At 38.1% G+C, this 21,071-nt stretch overlaps 13 protein-coding genes across 13 annotated transcripts; 6 read left to right on the forward strand and 7 right to left on the reverse strand.

Annotated features, from left to right (window-relative positions):
• Window positions 1-188: 188 nt before the first annotated feature.
• Window positions 189-833, reverse strand: RRG9 (mitochondrial ribosome assembly protein RRG9; the record flags this gene model as incomplete). The annotated part of the gene is made up of 1 exon (XM_033912852.1): window positions 189-833. One exon carries the CDS (start codon window positions 831-833, stop codon window positions 189-191), a length of 645 nt encoding a protein of 214 aa, XP_033768743.1.
• Window positions 834-1,184: 351 nt separating this feature from the next.
• Window positions 1,185-3,533, forward strand: VID27 (Vid27p; the record flags this gene model as incomplete). Its single annotated transcript, XM_033912853.1, has 1 exon — window positions 1,185-3,533. The coding sequence occupies one exon, from the start codon at window positions 1,185-1,187 to the stop codon at window positions 3,531-3,533; it is 2,349 nt and encodes a 782-aa protein (XP_033768744.1).
• Window positions 3,534-3,788: 255 nt separating this feature from the next.
• Window positions 3,789-4,043, reverse strand: MRX7 (Mrx7p; the record flags this gene model as incomplete). Its single annotated transcript, XM_033912854.1, has 1 exon — window positions 3,789-4,043. The coding sequence occupies one exon, from the start codon at window positions 4,041-4,043 to the stop codon at window positions 3,789-3,791; it is 255 nt and encodes an 84-aa protein (XP_033768745.1).
• Window positions 4,044-5,010: 967 nt separating this feature from the next.
• MER1 (Mer1p) lies at window positions 5,011-5,838 on the forward strand (the record flags this gene model as incomplete). The annotated part of the gene is made up of 1 exon (XM_033912855.1): window positions 5,011-5,838. One exon carries the CDS (start codon window positions 5,011-5,013, stop codon window positions 5,836-5,838), a length of 828 nt encoding a protein of 275 aa, XP_033768746.1.
• A 313-nt stretch (window positions 5,839-6,151) lies between these two features.
• SSB2 (Hsp70 family ATPase SSB2) lies at window positions 6,152-7,993 on the forward strand (the record flags this gene model as incomplete). Its single annotated transcript, XM_033912856.1, has 1 exon — window positions 6,152-7,993. The coding sequence occupies one exon, from the start codon at window positions 6,152-6,154 to the stop codon at window positions 7,991-7,993; it is 1,842 nt and encodes a 613-aa protein (XP_033768747.1).
• Window positions 7,994-8,509: 516 nt separating this feature from the next.
• Window positions 8,510-9,109, forward strand: SPAR_N01170 (uncharacterized protein; the record flags this gene model as incomplete). Its single annotated transcript, XM_033912857.1, has 1 exon — window positions 8,510-9,109. The coding sequence occupies one exon, from the start codon at window positions 8,510-8,512 to the stop codon at window positions 9,107-9,109; it is 600 nt and encodes a 199-aa protein (XP_033768748.1).
• Window positions 9,110-9,456: 347 nt separating this feature from the next.
• RIO2 (protein kinase RIO2) lies at window positions 9,457-10,734 on the forward strand (the record flags this gene model as incomplete). Its single annotated transcript, XM_033912858.1, has 1 exon — window positions 9,457-10,734. The coding sequence occupies one exon, from the start codon at window positions 9,457-9,459 to the stop codon at window positions 10,732-10,734; it is 1,278 nt and encodes a 425-aa protein (XP_033768749.1).
• Window positions 10,735-10,892: 158 nt separating this feature from the next.
• Window positions 10,893-12,344, reverse strand: RTT106 (Rtt106p; the record flags this gene model as incomplete). The annotated part of the gene is made up of 1 exon (XM_033912859.1): window positions 10,893-12,344. One exon carries the CDS (start codon window positions 12,342-12,344, stop codon window positions 10,893-10,895), a length of 1,452 nt encoding a protein of 483 aa, XP_033768750.1.
• A 156-nt stretch (window positions 12,345-12,500) lies between these two features.
• SPS18 (Sps18p) lies at window positions 12,501-13,403 on the reverse strand (the record flags this gene model as incomplete). Its single annotated transcript, XM_033912860.1, has 1 exon — window positions 12,501-13,403. The coding sequence occupies one exon, from the start codon at window positions 13,401-13,403 to the stop codon at window positions 12,501-12,503; it is 903 nt and encodes a 300-aa protein (XP_033768751.1).
• Window positions 13,404-13,704: 301 nt separating this feature from the next.
• SPS19 (2,4-dienoyl-CoA reductase (NADPH)) lies at window positions 13,705-14,592 on the forward strand (the record flags this gene model as incomplete). Its single annotated transcript, XM_033912861.1, has 1 exon — window positions 13,705-14,592. One exon carries the CDS (start codon window positions 13,705-13,707, stop codon window positions 14,590-14,592), a length of 888 nt encoding a protein of 295 aa, XP_033768752.1.
• A 175-nt stretch (window positions 14,593-14,767) lies between these two features.
• Window positions 14,768-17,344, reverse strand: PSY2 (Psy2p; the record flags this gene model as incomplete). The annotated part of the gene is made up of 1 exon (XM_033912862.1): window positions 14,768-17,344. One exon carries the CDS (start codon window positions 17,342-17,344, stop codon window positions 14,768-14,770), a length of 2,577 nt encoding a protein of 858 aa, XP_033768753.1.
• Window positions 17,345-17,854: 510 nt separating this feature from the next.
• NNR1 (NADHX epimerase) lies at window positions 17,855-18,595 on the reverse strand (the record flags this gene model as incomplete). The annotated part of the gene is made up of 1 exon (XM_033912863.1): window positions 17,855-18,595. The coding sequence occupies one exon, from the start codon at window positions 18,593-18,595 to the stop codon at window positions 17,855-17,857; it is 741 nt and encodes a 246-aa protein (XP_033768754.1).
• A 463-nt stretch (window positions 18,596-19,058) lies between these two features.
• Window positions 19,059-20,663, reverse strand: GCR2 (Gcr2p; the record flags this gene model as incomplete). The annotated part of the gene is made up of 1 exon (XM_033912864.1): window positions 19,059-20,663. One exon carries the CDS (start codon window positions 20,661-20,663, stop codon window positions 19,059-19,061), a length of 1,605 nt encoding a protein of 534 aa, XP_033768755.1.
• Between the last annotated feature and the right edge of the window lie 408 nt (window positions 20,664-21,071).

A 21,071-nucleotide genomic window follows, 5' to 3' on the forward strand; every position in this document is an offset into this window, starting at 1 on the left:
TCTGGTCATTGAAAACAATATCGTCGTTTTTCACAGTGCCTAAGAAGACATATGCTAGCCCATGCAAGAAAACTGCGTATAAAAGGTTTGTCTAATAATATTGTTGCATGCTTTCTATTCTATATGTACATATATATGTCTTTATTTACAAGAGGTTTCGTAATAATTTATAAATCACCTCAAAATTGTTATTGTTTCGAGGCCAAATGCTTCAAAATGTATAGCTTGTTAGTGCTTTTCTTTTCAGGTATATCGTTATTATGCTTGAAATGTCTAGGAGTGCGAATACTCTTCGCCATTAATTCTGATGAGTTTGCGTTGGACCCAAGTATAAGTTTTCTGCCAGTTATAATTTGACTGGACACAAATTCAGCATTTTCTTTCTTTTGATACATTTCTTTTATTCGTTCTCCTCTTCTTTTCCATCTCTCGTGGGTGTTATTATTTTCCTCATCGGTACGCTTCCAGTTGGACTTCAAAATTCTTCTAACGGCCTCAGGAGAAATCTTGAACCGGTCTGCAAGATCGGATGCTGTCAGTTCAGGAAAATTGAATTTTAATAGCCTTAAAGCTTCCATTTGTTCTTGAGATATCTTTTTTGATGGGTTCCATCTATTACCTTGCAATTTCTTTCTAACTGCCATTTTTTGCTTCTTCCACTCAGGAATCTCTTTTGTATCATCTCGTACTTTTCCTGCGAATTCTTTGTTAGACAAACTCGACTTATTGACCAATTTAATAATCTTTTTGGATGACCATCCTTTGTTCTCATTGAGTAGTGAACCGCAGCGCAGGCAATGAAAGGAACGACATGCTATTCGCAGAATATTCATGCCAAGTGCAAACCAGATGATTCAGAAGGAATTCAAAGGGAATACAAGGTGCCTTCTGAAGTAGCTTAACGTTATATGAAAAGTTATACGATTTTCTTCCCTTGGTGCCAATCTTTACCACTTGGTGAAGAATATTTTAGTTCTAACTTCGTTTTATGCTACTAGACTTTGTAATCATTTTGTACGAGTGTGCGGAGTGTTTATCATTTTTAGTAATCATTCTTCCTTAGTAGTGTCCCTTAAGGACAGCCACTGAAAGCAAAGTAATCGAGTGAGTCATTTGAACTTGATCGCTAGGAACAAAGTCTTCGTTTTCCCTTTGCTTTCCCAGTTCAATAATATCTATAGGTGATGAACATTTTGAAGAAGTTTATGGATTCTGGTAGCAAGCCAGAGCTCATCACGATACCTTCTGGGCAGTTTAATCTTTTGAGGTCTAAGAATTCTCCTAAAGCCGCTCTAGAATGTATTTACAATAATGCTACCTTAAGTGTACGTAAAATTGGCAAATTTGATTACGAGTTGGCTGTTTATAGGGTAGAAGACGATAGCGAAGGTGGCACAGGGGATGAGGCTGAGAATTTTGAAGATGACACTATCAGTGTTTTGTCCACGCAGTCTAAGAAGAAAGAAGAAGAATGGAGCGTCGAAATATCGGATAAAATTATGTTTCACAAAACTTGGGATAAACAAGGGAACATGGCGCTTGTGTGGGAGAATTTAAGAGGCGATGAGCAAGATGAAAAGGTTCAATTTGTTGTTGCCTCTGATGTCTCATTGTCTGATGTTGAACAGTTTATTCAAACTGTTTATCGATGCCAATATGAGGTGAGAAATAAGAAATCCTCTCTTACTGCCTCAGCAGATGACTTGAAGGAGATAGAGCATAAATCAACCAGGCTTTTTGTTCAAGATGATGATGATGAGTCTGATTCAAGTTCAGATGACTTTCAAGATGCCAAAGACATCTCTTTTGAGTACAAGGAGGATAGCGAGATATTGGAAAGAACCCCTTCTCCATTGAAAAAGGTTCCAGACGGAGATTATCGTTGTTTAATGATGTCTAGCTTATACATGTATGATCCGATCCAAGAGAAATTTATTCTTCAAGAGCCCATGGTAAAGGTGGCAATTATCGATATAGGCAAGTACGAGTTTTGGTTAGCGATAGAAGGTAAAGATAATCGTCTTGGAACTCAAATTGCTCCAAATATCAATCCCACTTTTGAATTAGTTACTGACGCCTTTCTTTTCAATTATACGCTTCAAAATATCACATTGTCTTATATGTTAAAATTTAAAGACCTAGACAAATGTATTCAATTCAGGTCTACTTGGGTTGAATGTCTATGGATGACTTTGAACAAAGAAACGTGGAACGATGTTCCTGAAAGGGAGAAAGATTACATTTTAGATTCATCATCCGTGCCATTGGAAAAGCAATTCGAAGACATTTTACACATAGGTGAGAGCTCAAATGAAAGAAGTGATAAAGAATCAAGCGATAGTGAAAATGATAGCGAAGATGAAGAAGACGAGAACGATCATTCTAAAAGAATCATTTCATCTGAAGCCTTTGAAGACCCTAAACGTGCAACTTCCAAAGGTAATAGTTCATTGACTGTCGCCTTTAGGAACAATAGGTCATATGTTACAAGAGATAACAAAATTGGTGTGTTTAAAACGGATGATGAAGATGATTCCTTAGAATTCGTTACCGCCATAAAGAATGTTTCTAATCTAAGTGGTAAACGCATTGATCCTCATAAGCCAATGTTGTACATGGAAGATCGTAATTTAATATTGACTGACGGTGAAAATGAGAACAAACTTTATAAGATGGATATAGAAAGAGGAAAAGTGATTGAAGAATGGATTACTGGTGACAAGAATGTCGTTCAATATGGTCCAACTAAGAAATTTGATCAAATGACCCCAGAACAAACAATTGTTGGTGTTTCACAGAAAGGCGTGTTCAAAATTGATCCTAGAATTAGTGGAAACAATAAAATAGTCGTTGATGAATCAAAAGATTATGTGGGGAAGTATAACTTTAGCTCAATTGGAACAACAGAAAGCGGTTATATTGCTATTGGATCAGAAAAAGGTGACATAAAGTTGTATGATAGGCTAGGTATTAGGGCAAAGACTGCCATACCTTCACTAGGTCAAGCAATTAAATTTATCACCATATCCGCTGACGGAAAATGGCTATTGGCGACTTGCGAGAGCACTTTACTTCTTATGGATTTACAAATTAAGGATGGTAAAAATGCTGGTAATATTGGATTTCTGAAGTCATTCCCGGCGAGCGAAAATGTTAAAACATATGTATTAAAGATACGACCAGAACATTCGGCATCCATTTTAACATACACAAAGAAACCGATCAGATTTACCAAGGCTTACTTTAATACCGGTATAGGTCAACAGGAACAAACTATTGTTACCTCGACAGGTCCCTATGCGATTTCTTGGTCATTGAAGGGCATTTTAGATCAAGATGGTAGTAAGAACTATCCTTACAGAATCCGTAGGTACAACGATGATGTTGTTGCTGATAATTTCGAATTTGGTTCGAACAAAAAGGTTATAGTTGCCTTGAAAGACGATGTCTCTCTATCGAAAGTAAAATCTTTCAAACAGCCAACCAAGGGAGTCTTGATGCCAAGTGCTTCTCTTCAAGATTTTTATGGTTAATCCTTTTTTTTTGCAAGTCTTTTTAAAGTTGTATTTTAAGTGTGTTATATAGTTGTTTTTTCCCTTCCAGAGGTTGTGTAATATATAGTTTTGAATATATACATTGGTGTAAATAAAAATGCCGAATAGTACATAGTAATATTATTTAAATTGCATGAGCTTTTTTGTTTATAGAAAAGATTTTAGTGAGAAATGCCGTCCGAAAGTGCTTCTTCCTTTTCATATTACTGGTACATTAAATAAGAATGAATTTGATCATTTAAAGCGGTCTCCCAGCCTCCTTCTGAACCCAAAAGTAGATCTCATTTCATCCCAAAATAAAAGGCGTAAAGCCTTGAATTTCTGTAGTGGTGTTGGTTTATAAAGGTATTGAAAAGCAGTCGGTTGGTCAGTGAAGGGATCTTCTTTAATGCCATTTACTTTCCTATATACCTTGCGAACAAATCTATGGAAACCTGGACTACTCAGTAATTTGTAGTAAAACCATTCTTCTATACTTCTTGGAGGCATGCTTAAACTGATGTGGTAGGCATACTCTTGTTGCTAACAGAACGGTCCATCAATCTTTTTGGAATATTTTGTTTCCTCTTTTCTTCATATTTTTTGAATATCCGTTTTCTTAATTTCATAACGGCTTATTTTCAAGATGACAAAAAAATTTGATTTCACATCAACTAAACACAAAATGCTGCAATGCGTTTATAGTATGAGGAAATTTGTAATAACACATTTAGAGAAGCTCGGTTATATTACAAGTTTTATCAATGCTCTCACCCAACTAATACATCATGTTGTAACGGGTGGTCATTAATGTTAACTTGAGTTGCCATAGTAACAACCTGAATGCTTATATCGTATACGTTTACGTATCATTATACTTTTTGCAGAATTTGGAAATGTGATACGAGCAATCCAAACAGTATTACAGTCGAGTTAAAGATCTATTAATTGAACATTGGGGTGGTAGTTATATATGTGAGCAATATGAGACGTCAGATTAAATATATTGTAACTATCTGACCTATTATTATATTGGTCATCTTTGAGATGAACCAATCAACGTGCGTTTTATAAACCTCTCTTATATAGTATAAAAAGATCAACATCCATTCTTCATTAGTACTAATTACTGAATATCACAAAATTTACGATCTAAAAACCGCATGAACTACCAATTCAAGAATCTTGAATACAGGATGCTTCTGACGACAGATGAAGCGAGATATCTTTTATCGAGTTGTGTACAGAGTGTTCATCGTAGCTACTCCTCAATTGAACGTAGAATATTGAGAAACAGGTAAACATTGAAGGTTATAAATGTAGAATATGTGTATCTGCTTTAGCAGTTTTAGCCGCTGGACGGGAAAATCGCATTTTTGCCGCCGAAGGTGTTGATAATACAAAGAATAAACTTATATCAGTCTAGTTTCGTGTCACAGCTACCAATTAAAACAAGAACAGGACTTTTAAACAGAAAATGTCCATCAAAACAATGAGTGGTCGTCGCAGTCCTCAACTATTGCAGTTGGACACCATACTGATAAAAATATTAGGAGAGCTCCAGGAGGGAAAGTTGTTCAACAATAAAATTATTTTCCCGGAGGAAACGCTATATTTGAAGCTGGTTCTTAATTACTCTTTCTTTAAAAATAATTTGTTAGATTTTTGTGGTCATCTGGACAAGATAAAAGCAATCATTAGATCAAACTTTGACACCATATATATTTTGTGTACCATGGATGAGGATCTCCTAAACCTGGCATATAGCAACGGTATATTGGAAATATGTTTACCTAGGTTTATCTTAAGGGAAGATTTGAAGATTTTTAACAATAGTTTTTACACATATCACGATAATCACCTACGTATTCTCCAAGAAGACATTTCTCAACTTTTCGAAAAGGTCAAAATTAAAGCTTCGGTACTATGTTTTACAATTGAAGAGATTCCTGTGATAAACCAGGAAGTTTTACCCCAAAGTCTAACAGTGGCTGAACTGCAAAAACGCAATTACAAAGTACAGGGAAATGGACCGCAACGACAGAATTTTATTGTAACTCTAGAAATCAAGCTGAGCAAGACACAAATCACCTTCCTGATAGGAGCTAAAGGAACAAGAATCGAAAGCTTGAGGGAAAGATCAGGCGCCAGCATAAAAATAATACCTATTAGCGAAAAAATGACCATGCATGAAAGGCACCACCCTGATACTGTTCAACAAACAATACTAATTTCAGGTGACTTATACTCAATTGCACTAGCCGTCACCAATATAGAGTCTGCATTAATTACTTTAGACTTATAGGCTACGCGGAAAAAATTGGTATTTAATGGATGCCAGATTATAAGCGAGTTAGGTCGTTCCAATGATGGCTTATACCAGGTTCACTCAGTTCGTATCATTCGAAACGGAAAAAGAAACGTGAAGTTATCGATCGATTTTTTTTTTCATGAGTTTTTTTGGGCGACGCAGAGATGAGATAAAAAATTTTTTCAACTGCTATTTTCAATTGATTTTTTGTCATTCTCACCTACTTTTCACTTAAATTTCTTTATTTTGCACTTGTTGCCCATCGATTTTCCTTTCAAAAAACCAAGAACCAATATCCTCATTAACAATGGCTGAAGGTGTTTTCCAAGGTGCTATCGGTATCGATTTAGGTACAACATACTCTTGTGTTGCTACTTATGAATCTTCCGTTGAAATTATTGCCAACGAACAAGGTAACAGAGTTACCCCATCTTTCGTTGCCTTCACTCCAGAGGAAAGATTGATCGGTGATGCTGCCAAGAACCAAGCTGCTTTGAACCCAAGAAACACTGTCTTTGATGCTAAGCGTTTAATTGGTAGAAGATTCGACGACGAGTCTGTCCAAAAGGATATGAAGACTTGGCCTTTCAAGGTTATCGACGTCGATGGTAACCCAGTCATTGAAGTCCAATACTTGGAAGAGACCAAGACTTTCTCCCCACAAGAAATTTCCGCTATGGTTTTGACCAAGATGAAGGAAATTGCTGAAGCTAAGATTGGTAAGAAGGTTGAAAAGGCCGTCATTACTGTCCCAGCTTACTTTAACGATGCTCAAAGACAAGCTACCAAGGATGCTGGTGCCATTTCTGGTTTGAACGTTTTGCGTATCATCAACGAACCTACTGCCGCTGCTATTGCTTACGGTTTAGGTGCTGGTAAGTCCGAAAAGGAAAGACATGTTTTGATTTTCGATTTGGGTGGTGGTACTTTCGATGTTTCCTTGTTGCACATTGCTGGTGGTGTTTACACTGTTAAATCTACCTCCGGTAACACTCATTTGGGTGGTCAAGATTTCGACACCAACTTGTTGGAACACTTCAAAGCTGAATTCAAGAAGAAGACTGGTTTGGACATCTCCGACGATGCCAGAGCTTTGAGAAGATTGAGAACCGCTGCTGAAAGAGCTAAGAGAACCTTATCTTCTGTCACTCAAACCACCGTCGAAGTCGACTCTTTGTTCGATGGTGAAGATTTCGAATCCTCTTTGACCAGAGCTAGATTCGAAGACTTGAATGCTCCATTGTTCAAGTCTACTTTGGAACCTGTTGAACAAGTTTTGAAGGACGCTAAGATCTCTAAGTCTCAAATCGACGAAGTTGTCTTGGTTGGTGGTTCTACAAGAATTCCAAAGGTCCAAAAGTTGCTGTCTGACTTCTTTGACGGTAAGCAATTGGAAAAGTCTATTAACCCAGATGAAGCTGTTGCTTACGGTGCTGCTGTCCAAGGTGCTATCTTGACTGGCCAATCCACATCTGACGAAACCAAGGACTTGTTGTTGTTGGATGTTGCTCCATTATCCTTAGGTGTTGGTATGCAAGGTGACATTTTCGGTATCGTTGTCCCAAGAAACACAACCGTTCCAACTATCAAGAGAAGAACATTCACAACTGTCAGCGACAACCAAACCACTGTTCAATTCCCAGTCTACCAAGGTGAGCGTGTCAACTGTAAAGAAAACACTTTGTTGGGTGAATTCGACTTGAAGAACATCCCAATGATGCCAGCTGGTGAACCAGTCTTGGAAGCTATCTTCGAAGTTGATGCTAACGGTATCTTGAAGGTTACTGCCGTCGAAAAGTCTACCGGTAAGTCCTCTAACATCACTATCTCTAACGCTGTTGGTAGATTGTCTTCTGAAGAAATTGAAAAGATGGTGAACCAAGCCGAAGAGTTCAAGGCCGCCGATGAAGCTTTTGCTAAGAAGCACGAAGCTAGACAAAGATTGGAATCCTACGTTGCTTCCATCGAACAAACTGTCACTGACCCAGTCTTATCTTCCAAATTGAAGAGAGGTTCCAAGTCCAAGATTGAAGCTGCATTGTCCGATGCTTTGGCTGCTTTGCAAATCGAAGACCCATCTGCCGATGAGTTGAGAAAGGCTGAAGTTGGTTTGAAGAGAGTTGTCACCAAGGCCATGTCTTCTCGTTAAGATGTCATTCTGGTTAAGGTTATACATATATATATATTTTTCATTTTAATGTCTTAGCTTTTGTATCTTAGATGAAAGTTTTAGTTCTGTATATCACGATTAAGATATCATACAATCATAAATTAAATTATTCTTTTCTTTCCTATCTTGAAGCACCAAACGAGCATTTGACAGGCACAGTACTAATGTATAAAACCAACACCTCTGGCTGCATAACACTGTGGCACCTCTGAAACCGCTTTTTGGCAGCACAAACGGCCATGTGGAGCTTTTTACTATTTTGCTTTTCGCCCCGCTCGCATTCTTCGTCCGTGCGTAAAATGAGGCGTGCGCTCATACTCAATATTAATAATTCCGGCACCCGCACAGCCCATACCGGAAAAGGGGCTGGCGGTCGGCTTGGCAAAAGAACTCATCAGGCCGGTCCTTTATAAAGGAAGACCTTGATCTACCTTGCTAGATAATTGTAAGTCCCCAAAATTTAGACTACTCGAACCAATCTACTAAGTACATAAAATGTCTGCAAACGAATTCTACTCAAGTGGCCAGCAAGGTCAATACAACCAGCAAAATAACCAAGAAAGAACGGCTGGTCCAAACAACGGTCAATATACTGGCGATAATGCTAACCCTAACGGTGAACGTGGCCTGTTTTCTACTATCGTAGGTGGTAGTGCCGGTGCGTACGCTGGATCCAAGGTGTCAAACAATCATTCCAAGTTGAGTGGTGCGTTGGGCGCAATAGGTGGTGCGTTCCTTGCCAACAAGATATCTGATGAGCGTAAAGAGCACAAGCAGCAAGGACAATACAATAACTCAAACTTTGGTGGCGCTCCTCAAGGTGAGCATAACAACCATCACCGTCAGAACAATAACAACAATAACGGCGGATTCGGCGGTCCTGGTGGCCCAGGCGGCCAAGGTTTCGGAAGACAAGGTCCACAAGGATTTGGAGGTCCAGGTCCACAAGAGTTTGGTGGTCCAGGTGGCCAAGGATTCGGCGGTCCAAACCCTCAAGAATTCGGTGGGCCAGGTGGCCAAGGATTTGGTGGTCCAAACCCTCAAGAATTTGGAGGCCAAGGTCGCCAAGGTTTCAACGGCGGTTCACGTTGGTAAATGATTACACGAATTACTTGTCGTTATCTAGCTAATAGTATAGTTTGTGAATTTATAAATACATTATGTTACACGTTTTATTACTTTATCGTAATAAATGACCTATTCGAGGATTGTATAGAAAAGGCAGCGTGAAAAAAATGAGCTGAAAATTTGGCGATGAGGTTCTGTAGCAAAGTTAATGCTTACTGTTTATGATTTTGTTAAGGTTATGAATTATTATTAAATATCTTAAAGTAGAAAACGCTCAATAATTATTAAGCCGTTCACTGCTATCTCATTTTTCTATTGACCAATCGATACTAATTTTACCATCTCTTCTACATCTTAATTTCAATCAGACTATAATGAAATTGGATACATCTCATATGAGATATTTGACGACTGATGATTTTCGTGTTCTTCAAGCCGTTGAACAAGGTTCTAGAAGTCACGAAGTTGTTCCAACTTCCTTGATTCACCAACTCTCCGGCATGAGATCACAGTCCGGTACAAACCGAGCCATTAGTGATTTGGCCAAGCTTAGCTTAATTTCCAAAATGAGAAATATCAAATATGATGGCTATAGGTTAACTTATAACGGTATTGATTATCTGGCTTTAAAAACCATGTTGAACAGGGACACTGTCTATTCTGTCGGTAATACCATTGGTGTTGGTAAAGAATCTGACATTTATAAAGTAAGTGACAAAAATGGAAACCCAAGAGTAATGAAGATCCACAGATTAGGTAGAACCTCCTTTCATTCTGTCAGGAATAATAGAGATTATTTGAAAAAATCTAATCAAGGGGCAAACTGGATGCATCTTTCACGTTTGGCCGCTAATAAAGAATATCAGTTTATGTCAATGCTTTATTCCAAGGGTTTCAAGGTCCCTGAGCCATTTGATAATTCGCGTCATATCGTAGTCATGGAGCTTATTGAAGGCTACCCAATGAGAAGATTAAGAAAACATAAGAATATACCCAAGCTTTATAGTGATCTAATGCGTTTTATCGTTGATCTAGCAAATAGTGGGCTTATTCATTGTGATTTTAATGAGTTCAATATTATGATTAAGGACGAAGTAGAAGATGAAAAGGATTGTGGGTTCGTAGTCATTGATTTTCCACAATGTATATCTATTCAACATCAAGATGCCGACTATTATTTCCAAAGGGACGTTGATTGTATTCGTCGTTTCTTCAAAAAGAAACTGAAGTACGAACCAAAACCTGATTCATCAATGCTTGACACTGAAGGTTTTGGCGATGGTTATAAGTACGCATATCCAGATTTTAAAAGGGACGTTAAAAGAAGCGACAACTTGGATGAATTGGTACAAGCTTCTGGGTTTAGTAAAAAGCACCCAGGCGATAGGGGCTTAGAAACTGCTGTCGAAAGCATGAGAAATGCTGTTTATAATTCAGATGACGATATATCAGATAATGAAGCCGAATATGAAAGCGAAGAGGGCGATTATTCAGAGGATGATGAATACTATGATTCCGAATTTGATGATGAGGGTTCTGAAGATAATAGCGAAGATGCACAGGAAGAGGAAAATGAACGTATTATAGAGGCACTCTCTAGTGGTGTTGAAAACCTAAAAATGGATAAACTGGGAAACTATATACTAGAGTAGTTCAGTTCAGATAACTGTATAATATTCGCAAATAATTAAGTTAATCACCTATGTTTATTTGATTTTTTAAACCGAACTATTCTCCAGGACAAAGAAGGCGGTATTTATAGACTCTTACATATGCTTATCCATGCTATAATCGTAATATCAGATCTAAGTCAATCGTATTCTACTCCGGATCCGTCCTCATCATCTTCATCATCGTCATTGTCAATCTCTATGGGAATGTCTTCGAGTTCTAACGGTTCTTTGAATTCTTTATATTGGAGTTCCTGATCTAGTTTATCATGTATAGGCGCGAGACTATTATCCTCATTAAAAGCGGTTTGGCTTTTTTGATGTTCCTCTTCGTCCTCTTCATCTTCTTCTTCATCGTCTTCCTCTGCTTCCTCTCCGTCTTCAGCATCGTCTGAGGATTCTTGGCCACTGCCATCCGAAAGGTCACTCTCAGCTTCGAAATTTTGGTCATTTTCTTCATCATCATCTGAAAATATACCTGCCTTTTTCTCGTCTTGCATTTGGCGGGTGGCCTCCTGTAGAATAGATGGCTGATCAGTTGCGCCGTCAGTTGGCTGGCCTTTGCTCTTAGATTTAGCTTTCAATTCCTCAGACATAGATTTGTCCTTCATTTGCTTTCTTTTAACGTAGTCGTCAATTTTGGCATATTCAGTTTGATCTATCATCGAAAACTCGTATTTTTCGCCATTTTTCGTTACCAAGCTTGCATTGAACGTTAATCTGGTAATAGATGAATACGTTATAGATTCAATGTCGGAAGCGTCGAATAATAAAATGGGCTTTTTAAACCCAAAAATTATGTGATCTGGTAAAAAATATAGTGTACCCTCTTTGGTACCTCTATGACACTGTAAATGGAATGAGTTTATTTTTTCAGCATCAGCGTCGGCTGACTTACTGTTGATAAAGGGATTCGAAATTTTAAAACCTGTCAAAATGGCTTGTTTTCTTATATACTCAACACACTTTTCGAAGTCTGTTACACTAGAATCGAGAAGCCCTAACCTCTTGAATTGGTTTAGTGTATTTTCCTTGTTTAAAGTCATTACCACAGGTTCAGAAAATTTGTTGTCTTCACACGATGTGTAAGTCATGAAGAGATATATTAGATTAGGTTTTTCTGGTACTGGCAAGAATGAAGCCATTTTGATACTTTTGTTTAGTTGGTGGATGCTCAATTCTCTTTCGTTTTCCTTTAAAAATGTTATTACGGGAGATCCATCAACATTAGAAAGATAGAACACCAAATCAAGCTTTTTCCTTAATGGTGACAGCACGGACACACCTTCTAATTTGAAAATAGTGTTGGCCTCCGAAATTTTATCCGTTTTAACCTGACCAGAAAAATCATGCGTCCTGGGCTTTTTATGATGTTTGCTTCTGTTGTTGTTATTTTCATTCAATGCATATTTATACAATTCTTCGAATATTTCTAATGAGTTTGGTAGCACCCTAACCACAGAACCAATTTTTCGGCTGAGAGCCTCTGGCAGTTCATCTAAAAACAATTTTGACATGAAATCCGTAGAACTGTCCGATTGACTAGTGGCTTTTGGGCATGCGTTTTTAGCATATTTTGATAATTTTATCATCACTACTACCACTCACTATTGCGCCATAGTATATGTTAGCGGTCGAAAAAAAAACCACGACGCGTCAGTAACCAGTGGGGTAACCCACTAAAAGAGGAAAGAAAGAAAATTCAGTTGTATTTAAATCGTTAAAATAAGCATATGTTCTGATGATATCTAATTGAATTCTGGAGGAAGAATGTCTCCCCCAGTAAAACAAGAAAATACTGGCGAGGGTAAATGGGGTGTTTCATGCAACTTCTCATTAAACTGCACAAGTGATCTTTTAATGTCATTTGACAAATTCCGCTGCTGAATGTTTTCAATCGTTGGTTGAACAACCGAGCCTTTAAAGTCTTCGTATGATTTGTATAATGCATCTGAAAGCAACACCCAGCTTCTAGAAATGGTACCAATGGGGTCATTTTGGAATTTTTCGATTGTTAAAGTACTCGTGGCACTTGCTAGATTATTCTCGTCGAGATTTCTTTGGGAGCTCAAACGGGTGGGAAATCTTTCGCAGTCTTGAAAATTATCTGAGCCTAACACCTTCTCCGGTAGTATAAATTCCGCCCCTTCCGAATTATTGGTGTTGTTGGATATTTCTCTCAATGTTCGATCTCTTATTTGGTTTGTGGCACTGTCCGTATACTGTTCGAAATTATTAAATCCCAAATACATATTCTGATTTATATCATTGCTACGCACTTCATTGGCCAGCCTTCTCTTGTAACTTTTAGCAAACAAATTATCATATTTTTCACGTAACGGAATTCCGTTCTGTAGAATACCATTTTTAGACAAAAAGGAACCGAATCTAAAATTTCCACTTTTCTCTACTCTTCTGACGTCCTTTTCTTCAAAACTATCCATTGTTATTGATTTTACACAAAAGATGTTTGTACCTAGTCCCCTCAAGAGGTTTGCACAATTAACACAAATAAATATACCGAAGCTACAAGAAACGAATTGTGGATTGACACTTTTGCATTCAAAGCAATTGTTATTGCCAGCCGCTTTCTTAGCACGTAACAGTCTCTTTCGATTTTCCATATCTTTGCTATTCTCGAACAAACGCATCGTCCTAATAGTCTTGGGTCACTTTTATGCCAGTACTTTCTTCTGAAGCATGTATAATTCTTAAAAAGTAGGCTTTAATATGCTAATCACCATTGTTTTTACTATGCGTCTCTGAGCACAACGTCACAAAATCACTGTAAAGGCGGCGCGCATTTACGGGGTTAAGCATATTTAGCCCCGTCACTATTGGAGTTTGCCAAGGATAATAGGTATAAGAGCAACGCTCACAATTGAAGCTATTCTGAACCGGAAAAGAACTTCTGTATTCCTGCTTTTAAGTTTGGGAGGTAGTATTGGAGTCATGGACACTATGAATACAGGAAACACTTTGAATAGTAAATTCATAACTGAGGGTTCGTGGAGACCTGATTTATTCAAGGGTAAAGTAGCATTTGTCACAGGTGGTGCTGGGACGATATGCCGGGTGCAGACAGAAGCCTTGGTTCTTCTTGGCTGTAAAGCAGCCATTGTAGGAAGAGATCAGGAAAGAACAGAAAAAGCGGCTAAAGGTATTTCGCAGTTGGCAAAAGACGAAGATGCAGTTTTGGCTATTGCAAACGTCGATGTTCGCAATTTTGAACAGGTGGAGAAGGCGGTTGAAAAGACAGTACAGGAATTCGGCAAGATCGATTTTGTCATTGCTGGTGCTGCCGGAAATTTTGTCTGCGATTTTGTTAACCTCTCTCCAAATGCCTTCAAATCTGTTGTTGATATAGATTTATTAGGAAGTTTCAATACCGCAAAGGCATGCGTAAAGGAGCTGAAAAAATCAAAGGGCTCCATTCTTTTTGTCTCCGCCACTTTCCATTACTATGGTGTGCCCTTCCAAGGCCATGTCGGCGCCGCTAAAGCGGGAATAGATGCCTTGGCTAAGAATCTAGCGGTTGAATTGGGCCCTCTGGGCATACGTTCAAATTGCATTGCTCCAGGTGCTATTGATAATACGGAAGGCTTAAAAAGATTGGCAGGGAAGAAATATAAGGAAAAGGCCTTGGCAAAGATACCATTACAAAGGTTAGGATCTACAAGAGATATAGCCGAATCTACGGTTTATATTTTTTCGCCCGCCGCATCATATGTCACCGGTACCGTCTTGGTTGTTGATGGCGGTATGTGGCATTTAGGAACATACTTCGGACATGAGTTGTATCCAGAAGCCTTAATCAAGAGTATGACGTCTAAACTATAATTCGTATAGGTTTTGAGTACTATTATTATATGACACTTTCTTATATGCTTTTTGATAGTTAATTGTATATTTGAAGAATTTTATATACAATGAGCTTACTATCGTTGTTAAATTTCTTACAACTATGACCGCTGTGCTAGCTTTTCGTTTTTCTTCTTCCCTACAAGGAAAAAAATCATGTGCTTGCATTCATTTGGTCGACGCTTTTTTTAAATGCTAACTGATCACTAGAATAATGCGGATCATTTTCAAAGTGATCGATCTCGGAATGTAATCTTTTGACGTTTTTAATGTCAATCTCTTCTAAATGGTTTGAAGTGAATCCATCTGATGATATATTTACTGAAATATCATTCTCGCCTTCAATGCTATTTTCAAAACTAGAATGATCGGGTTGGTTTTCTTCCCCAATTTCTAGCATGTCCTTGATGAAAGGTATATCAGTAGCTTTTTTCAAAGTATCGCCATAAGTTTGAACTAAGTATTTGTTTAAAATGGTAAAGTTTGTCCTATTGTTATTCACGTTTAATTTAACGTTATTACTATTGCTATTATAAGAACTGTTGCTCTCTCCCTTTCTGTTTTGGCCATCACCTTGGTACCCTCTACATTCTGTTATGATAATGCGGAAAAAATCTTGAATGCACGAATTTGCAAGATTGTTTTTATCTATGTTCTCCTGGAAGAGTTTGAAAACTGGCGCATATAAATTTTTGGAAATCATATATCGATGGTAGTATTTATCATCGAGACACATAAGGTTTTTAACGCACCTTACTGCTGTTAACCTCAGCTGCAATATATGGTTACCGCCAATAAGTTTGCTGACAGAATCTAGTATACCATTTTCTAATATGAATCTTCTGGATAAGACACGATCGTGCTCGGTGCACACAAATGATACCAATTTAACTAAATGAATCAACAAAAGATCGTCTTTTTGAACCTTTTCTATCTGTCCATTCAGTTCTGATATTTCCATCGTGCTATCCTTTTTGATTAATGGTCCAAACAGTATAGGAGCAATTTTATTGTAGAAATTTGCAAAATATTCCATTACTTGAAATTCGGACTCAGATTCTGGCTCTAAGTTATTCATTTCATCACTGTTATAATGATAGTTGTTTAAATTAATTGAATCCGAGTTTAAACCATAACCGAAGTTTGAGAAGTCTTCAGATGTGTTCTTTGATTCATAACTGGACCTACCCGTGAGATCATATGAGCCCTCTCCATTACCAAGACATCCTTCTGGATGAAGCAAAGTATTTAGCGCTTGCACAACCTGTTCTCGCAATCCGGGGCTCCTGTCGGAAAGAAGGATTGTTGAAAGTATTAATAGCAACTTGGAATCGGTACTAGAGCTGTAATCCTGTGGATTTTTCCGAACGGAGGACTTGTCATCAGGAGCTAATCTATGTTGCCGTTTGAAAGAATCTTCGTTCTGAACGTTGTGAATTAACAAGATATCATGTTCGATTATAGTAATGATAGTATCCGTAGCTAAAATCCGAACATTACTATCCGTTTCCATGTGAAATGCATAATCTAAGACTTTGAATAGGCCCTTTCGAACAAGTGTTTTGTAGAATTTGGAACGATCAACCGCGTCTAAATTGATCGACATTTGAACGCATTGTTGCAACAGTCTAATCCCGTCTTTCCGTTTCTGTACAAACTTCTCTTTCTCTGAAGGGTTTTTTGGAAGAGTGTTGGTATCATATAGCTCTATTAGTCTATCCAAAAACGTCCCTACTTGAAGAAAGTCGATTATACATGTTTCTAAATCCATGACAATTTCCGAGATTAAGTTAAAATTATGGTCGTCTAAAAATCGTACTAATACCACATCTTTTAAGAACTGTAAGCGAAAACATTTTTTCATTATTATTTTTAAATCTTCATTTTCCAATGGAATAACCTCTTTGAAATTGGGGCCTTTTGAACCTAAATATTTTCTATGGTTCGCCTTTGATGTAGGGTATTCAGTATCGTATTCTAAAATCCCAACTATCCCCATGATTCTATCGTCCTCGACCATTGACTCCAATATATCTCTTTGGTTATAAAGTATCAAAGTTTTGATGATGTTACTTAGCAAAAATAAATCCTTCGGTATCTTTTCTTCTTCTGCTTTATGGAAATGAGAAATTAATGTATCGATGTAATTTGACTGGAGGATAAACTCAATGGTTTCATTTTTCAGAAAGTCGAAAGAGGTATTTTCATTCAGAATCTTTAGAGCTTCTAATAAAGTTTGACTATTTTGTTGAAGGTCGTTAGAGGGCAAGGTCACGGGACCCGTTATGATATCGTGAACAGACCCAAGCCCGTTGTCGCTAGATTTTACAGTGACTAGAGAAATATTTGACTCTATGTTCCTTTGGACGTGAACAATGAATTCACATAGGGTGTCACATCCCATACTCTCTTCAAAACTCAAAGCTATGTCTTTTCCTCCCAAATCCTTCCAAACAATAAGCGTTTCCTCCTGCCGTTGATATTCAATATTTCCTTCTAGTTTGGACTTTAACAAAGTTTCAGTCGGGGAGTCTTCATCTGAGACAACAAGGTATGCAAATTTGCCCTCTTCCACTTCTCCTATACAAAACCCCGTACCTGTGTCTTTCCATTCGTTGTTCTCTAGAATATAAACTTTTACTCTTTTAGGTTCAGTGTTAACCGAAACGGCTTGTTCAGTATCCTCATCCATCGGGGTCGGAGAGGTAGTTGGTGTACCTGGTAATGACATTAATCGTACTGTAAGTAAATCTTAAAACTTTTCAGTTAGACACTCCTTTCAACCGCGGACCAAGAAATACTGTTTTCTTGTATTTATGATGGAACAAATGAGCTTTTGATGAATTATAGTACTAGTACAGTATACTCTTTATTTTTTTTTTTTCAATATGCGCGGGTCTTGAAAGTAGTAGATCTTTTTGATTTTATGTCAAAGGAGGCCGAGAAAATATTGTTAACTATGCCACTACTGCAAGCAATTTCTATTGTGCAATTCCGGTTATATCTACCTTGTAATTGCCCTTTGGAAAGTAGTAGTGTTGGTCTTCTTCCATTTGTTTCTTCTTCGGATGAAACACCAAAGGAAAAAAAAAAGACAGATGGAAAAAGAAAAGATGGCGCGTCAGAAAAAGAAACGATGGTTTTATACCAGCTTAAAAAGGAATCATGATGGTTATTTGTTCACGAAATAAGGGATTATATAGCATTATGTATGGTTTCGGAATTATAGATTTGGGGGCCATCAAAGTTTTAATATTTGGTCAGTGGATTCATATCCAAATGGCTCAAAGCCGTATTTATTTGCGAAATCTCGAGGAATGAATCTTCCCCCCACATAATGAGTTGTATGGTTCTCCCTGATGTGAGTGCTGCACGGCTTGGGGACAGTTAAAGATACAAGAACGGCAGGGTTAATTGAGGGCTGCGCGATCGGACCCTTGTCAACGTCCCAGCCTGTAGGGATGTCCACTGAAACGATTGGGATAATATCTTGCACTTTGCACAGTTCTTCTACAATACCCTTGAACGGTTCTCTCATGGGAGGCTTGAAACTAAAACCAAATATTGCATCCACAATACATAAGGTCTTTTCTGGCTTCAAATATTCCAACCAGTTTCCCTCATCTTGGGACAGCACAGGAACTTTGAAGAAGTTCAACTGGTGAACCAGCTGTTTGTAAAATTCAGTGCGCTCGCTTCTCTTGGGGTAGAAAACAATAGGGTTGTAACCAAAAAGCTTCAAATGTCTTGCGCATACGAGGCCATCCCCGCCATTATTACCTGGGCCAGCAATAACAAATACATGTTTGCCCTTCTCCGTTTCAGTCTTACCTCTCAGTGGAAACTGGCGGCATACAGCCTGTGCGACACTAAACCCAGCTAATTCCATTAGCTGTTGTAAAGTGAATCCGATTTGAGGACCCATCAATTCTTTATCGATTTCAGCTGCAAGCTTCGATGAAACAACTTTCAACGTAGACATTTCTTTTTACTACGATTTCTCTTCACTACTCGAGATTAGTGTGTTAAACAGCGGTGTTGTCCCAGGTAATGGATAACAATACGAGCAACGAATCTGGTCATTCGATGCTCTTCGCGGGTTTTTTTCTTATATATAAACGTATATGTATTCTCCATCCCTATTGTCTCCACCCCTTGTTCGCTCGTAGCGACGAAAATAATTAAGAATGAGGCCCTAGGGTCAAAGTAGCGTTAAATTTTAAGGTTCAGCTGCAAAACAAGGAAAGCCTATTTTTGTATCCTCTACATCAGGAATAAAGTAAAAAAAATATCATTAGTTCGTAGTTATATAATAACGTTCGTTCATTATAAGAGAGTACAAGAAACAGTAAGATAGTAAACGTCACTGTTAAATAGATAATTATACCGTCAATCTACACCGAAATCAAAAGAGGAAGCAATATTTGTTAAACATTATTATTGATTCATCTTTGTAAATCTCTTAACATGCTTCTAACACATCCCATGTCCTCAATTAACATTTTCCTTAACCACTGCGTCTCTTGACGTTGTAATTCTAATTCCCTTTCCAATTGCACAATTCTTTGGCCTTTTTCGGATATGATAGCGTCATAAGCTTCTTTTAATGGGCGTATCACGGCTTCTGTATCCATAGGACCCATGCTGTTCGGAGGATTTAGATCAACTTTCATCTGGGTGTTGGTCGCGTTTAAATTAGTGTCCGGACCATCATTAATTAACGCACCCTCTGCTGTAGTTGCCATCGGTCTCTGCCTCTTGTTCGTATTTGTCAGTTGCAGGAGTTCTTCCACCGCTTCATCATCCAGGGTATTAACGTCTAAGGATCCTAATGATCTTCGTTTCCACGAATGGGATCCATTATTTGACATTGTATTATAGCCCATGGTATTACTGGAAGCATTGGGGTTTAGATCCGCATGGCTCAGGCCAAATTCAAATCCGCCTGAACCAGGACTGGTTGGCTGTGTATAATATCCTGTTAACGAACGAGAATTGACATCTTGGGAGAGCGTTTGCAGCCGCTTTTGTAGTTGCTGAGACAATGATGGATCAAAAAGCATATTGGTACCTGGGTTACTTATTGTTGTGTTACTGAATGCGTTCGTATCTGCAATGCTGTTCCTCTCCTTATTACTATTTTTATTATTTTTCCCATTTTTAGCATTTTTAGCCACTCTGGTTCCTCTTTTTTTTGTTCGATTGTTGGCCATATTTTTATTTCCATAGTTTTTAATATTATTCCCATTTCCGATGTTACCATTACTCCCACTGTTATTCCCATTGTTTATTCCCTGTAAGTCTGATGGAGAGCCTTTAGTTGATGTGTTTAAGGAGTTTCCCTTCCTACGTCCCTGAGTTAGAATTTGGCCGGTCTGAGGATCGAATACAGTAAATATGCTCATTGAGACTAATCGCCATAATTCATCGTTTTCCAATTCTGAGTTTGCCTTTATTTCCCAAAGTCTTCCATCCAAACGGCGGAAATACTTTGCGTAAGGACTTGCGTCAAAACTGAGCTCCAGTTCCTTAATGATTTGTTGAAATCTTTGATATAGTTCGATTGCGGATTTTGGTGAGGTCGATCTATCATCGATTGACCCAGACGATAGCGTAGCGTTATACAGCTTTGATATTTTGGCGAAAAGTTGAGAATATTGAGCTTGCGTATATATTCCATTTGACGTTATGCTAGAGCTCGCATTGTTACCGGTGGTGGTAGGGTTGCTGGTATTACTTATGGCTGAGGTGGAGCTTGAATTACCATTCGGCGTCGCGTTAGCACTATCCGAACTGGTTTTCGCCAGAGAGTTAGTACCATTGCTTGTTATAATCTCATCGATATTAGGTGTGCTATCAGATCCCATCAACCCTGTTGGATTAGCAATCCCTGTTCCTACCACGCCATTAACCATACCTGAGGGCGTGTTCGTCGTCGTCTGTGGCGAGTTTGTAACACTCTGTAAAGAAGCACCACTGATGACAGACTCGTTAGACAGTAGATTATAAGCTCTAATTATAAATACATCTAACTTAGTTTGGTGATGCATGATGTGAGTGTAACCTTTTCGTCCAATACTCTTTGTGTTCTTAGGATCCTTTTCGACTTCTTGGTTGTTTTCCCATTCAGTCTAGGGGTGAGAATGTGAAGATAGCCGAATACAGACCGCAAGCACCTTTTAGATGCGTTAATGATTATTATGTCTAACGGACAACTACAACAGTAATCGCGGTACTTGAAGGAGAAAAGTCGTGAAAATTTTATTTTGGACAAATTGTCTAAGAAAATGAGAAATTTGAGGTGATTACCCGTATGGAGAGTCCATTAAGAAGACATTCATAAAATCGATCAGCTTGGTATTAAACAAATAGAAGTTTGAAAGGAAATTGAACGTGCCCTTCTCACTGATAGCCCATGTTTAAATCGTTGTTGTAGCATAGAGTTTAAAATATTACAT

The sequence above is a fragment of the Saccharomyces paradoxus genome, chromosome XIV, assembly GCF_002079055.1.
Source record: "Saccharomyces paradoxus chromosome XIV, complete sequence".
Lineage (NCBI taxonomy): Eukaryota > Fungi > Ascomycota > Saccharomycetes > Saccharomycetales > Saccharomycetaceae > Saccharomyces > Saccharomyces paradoxus.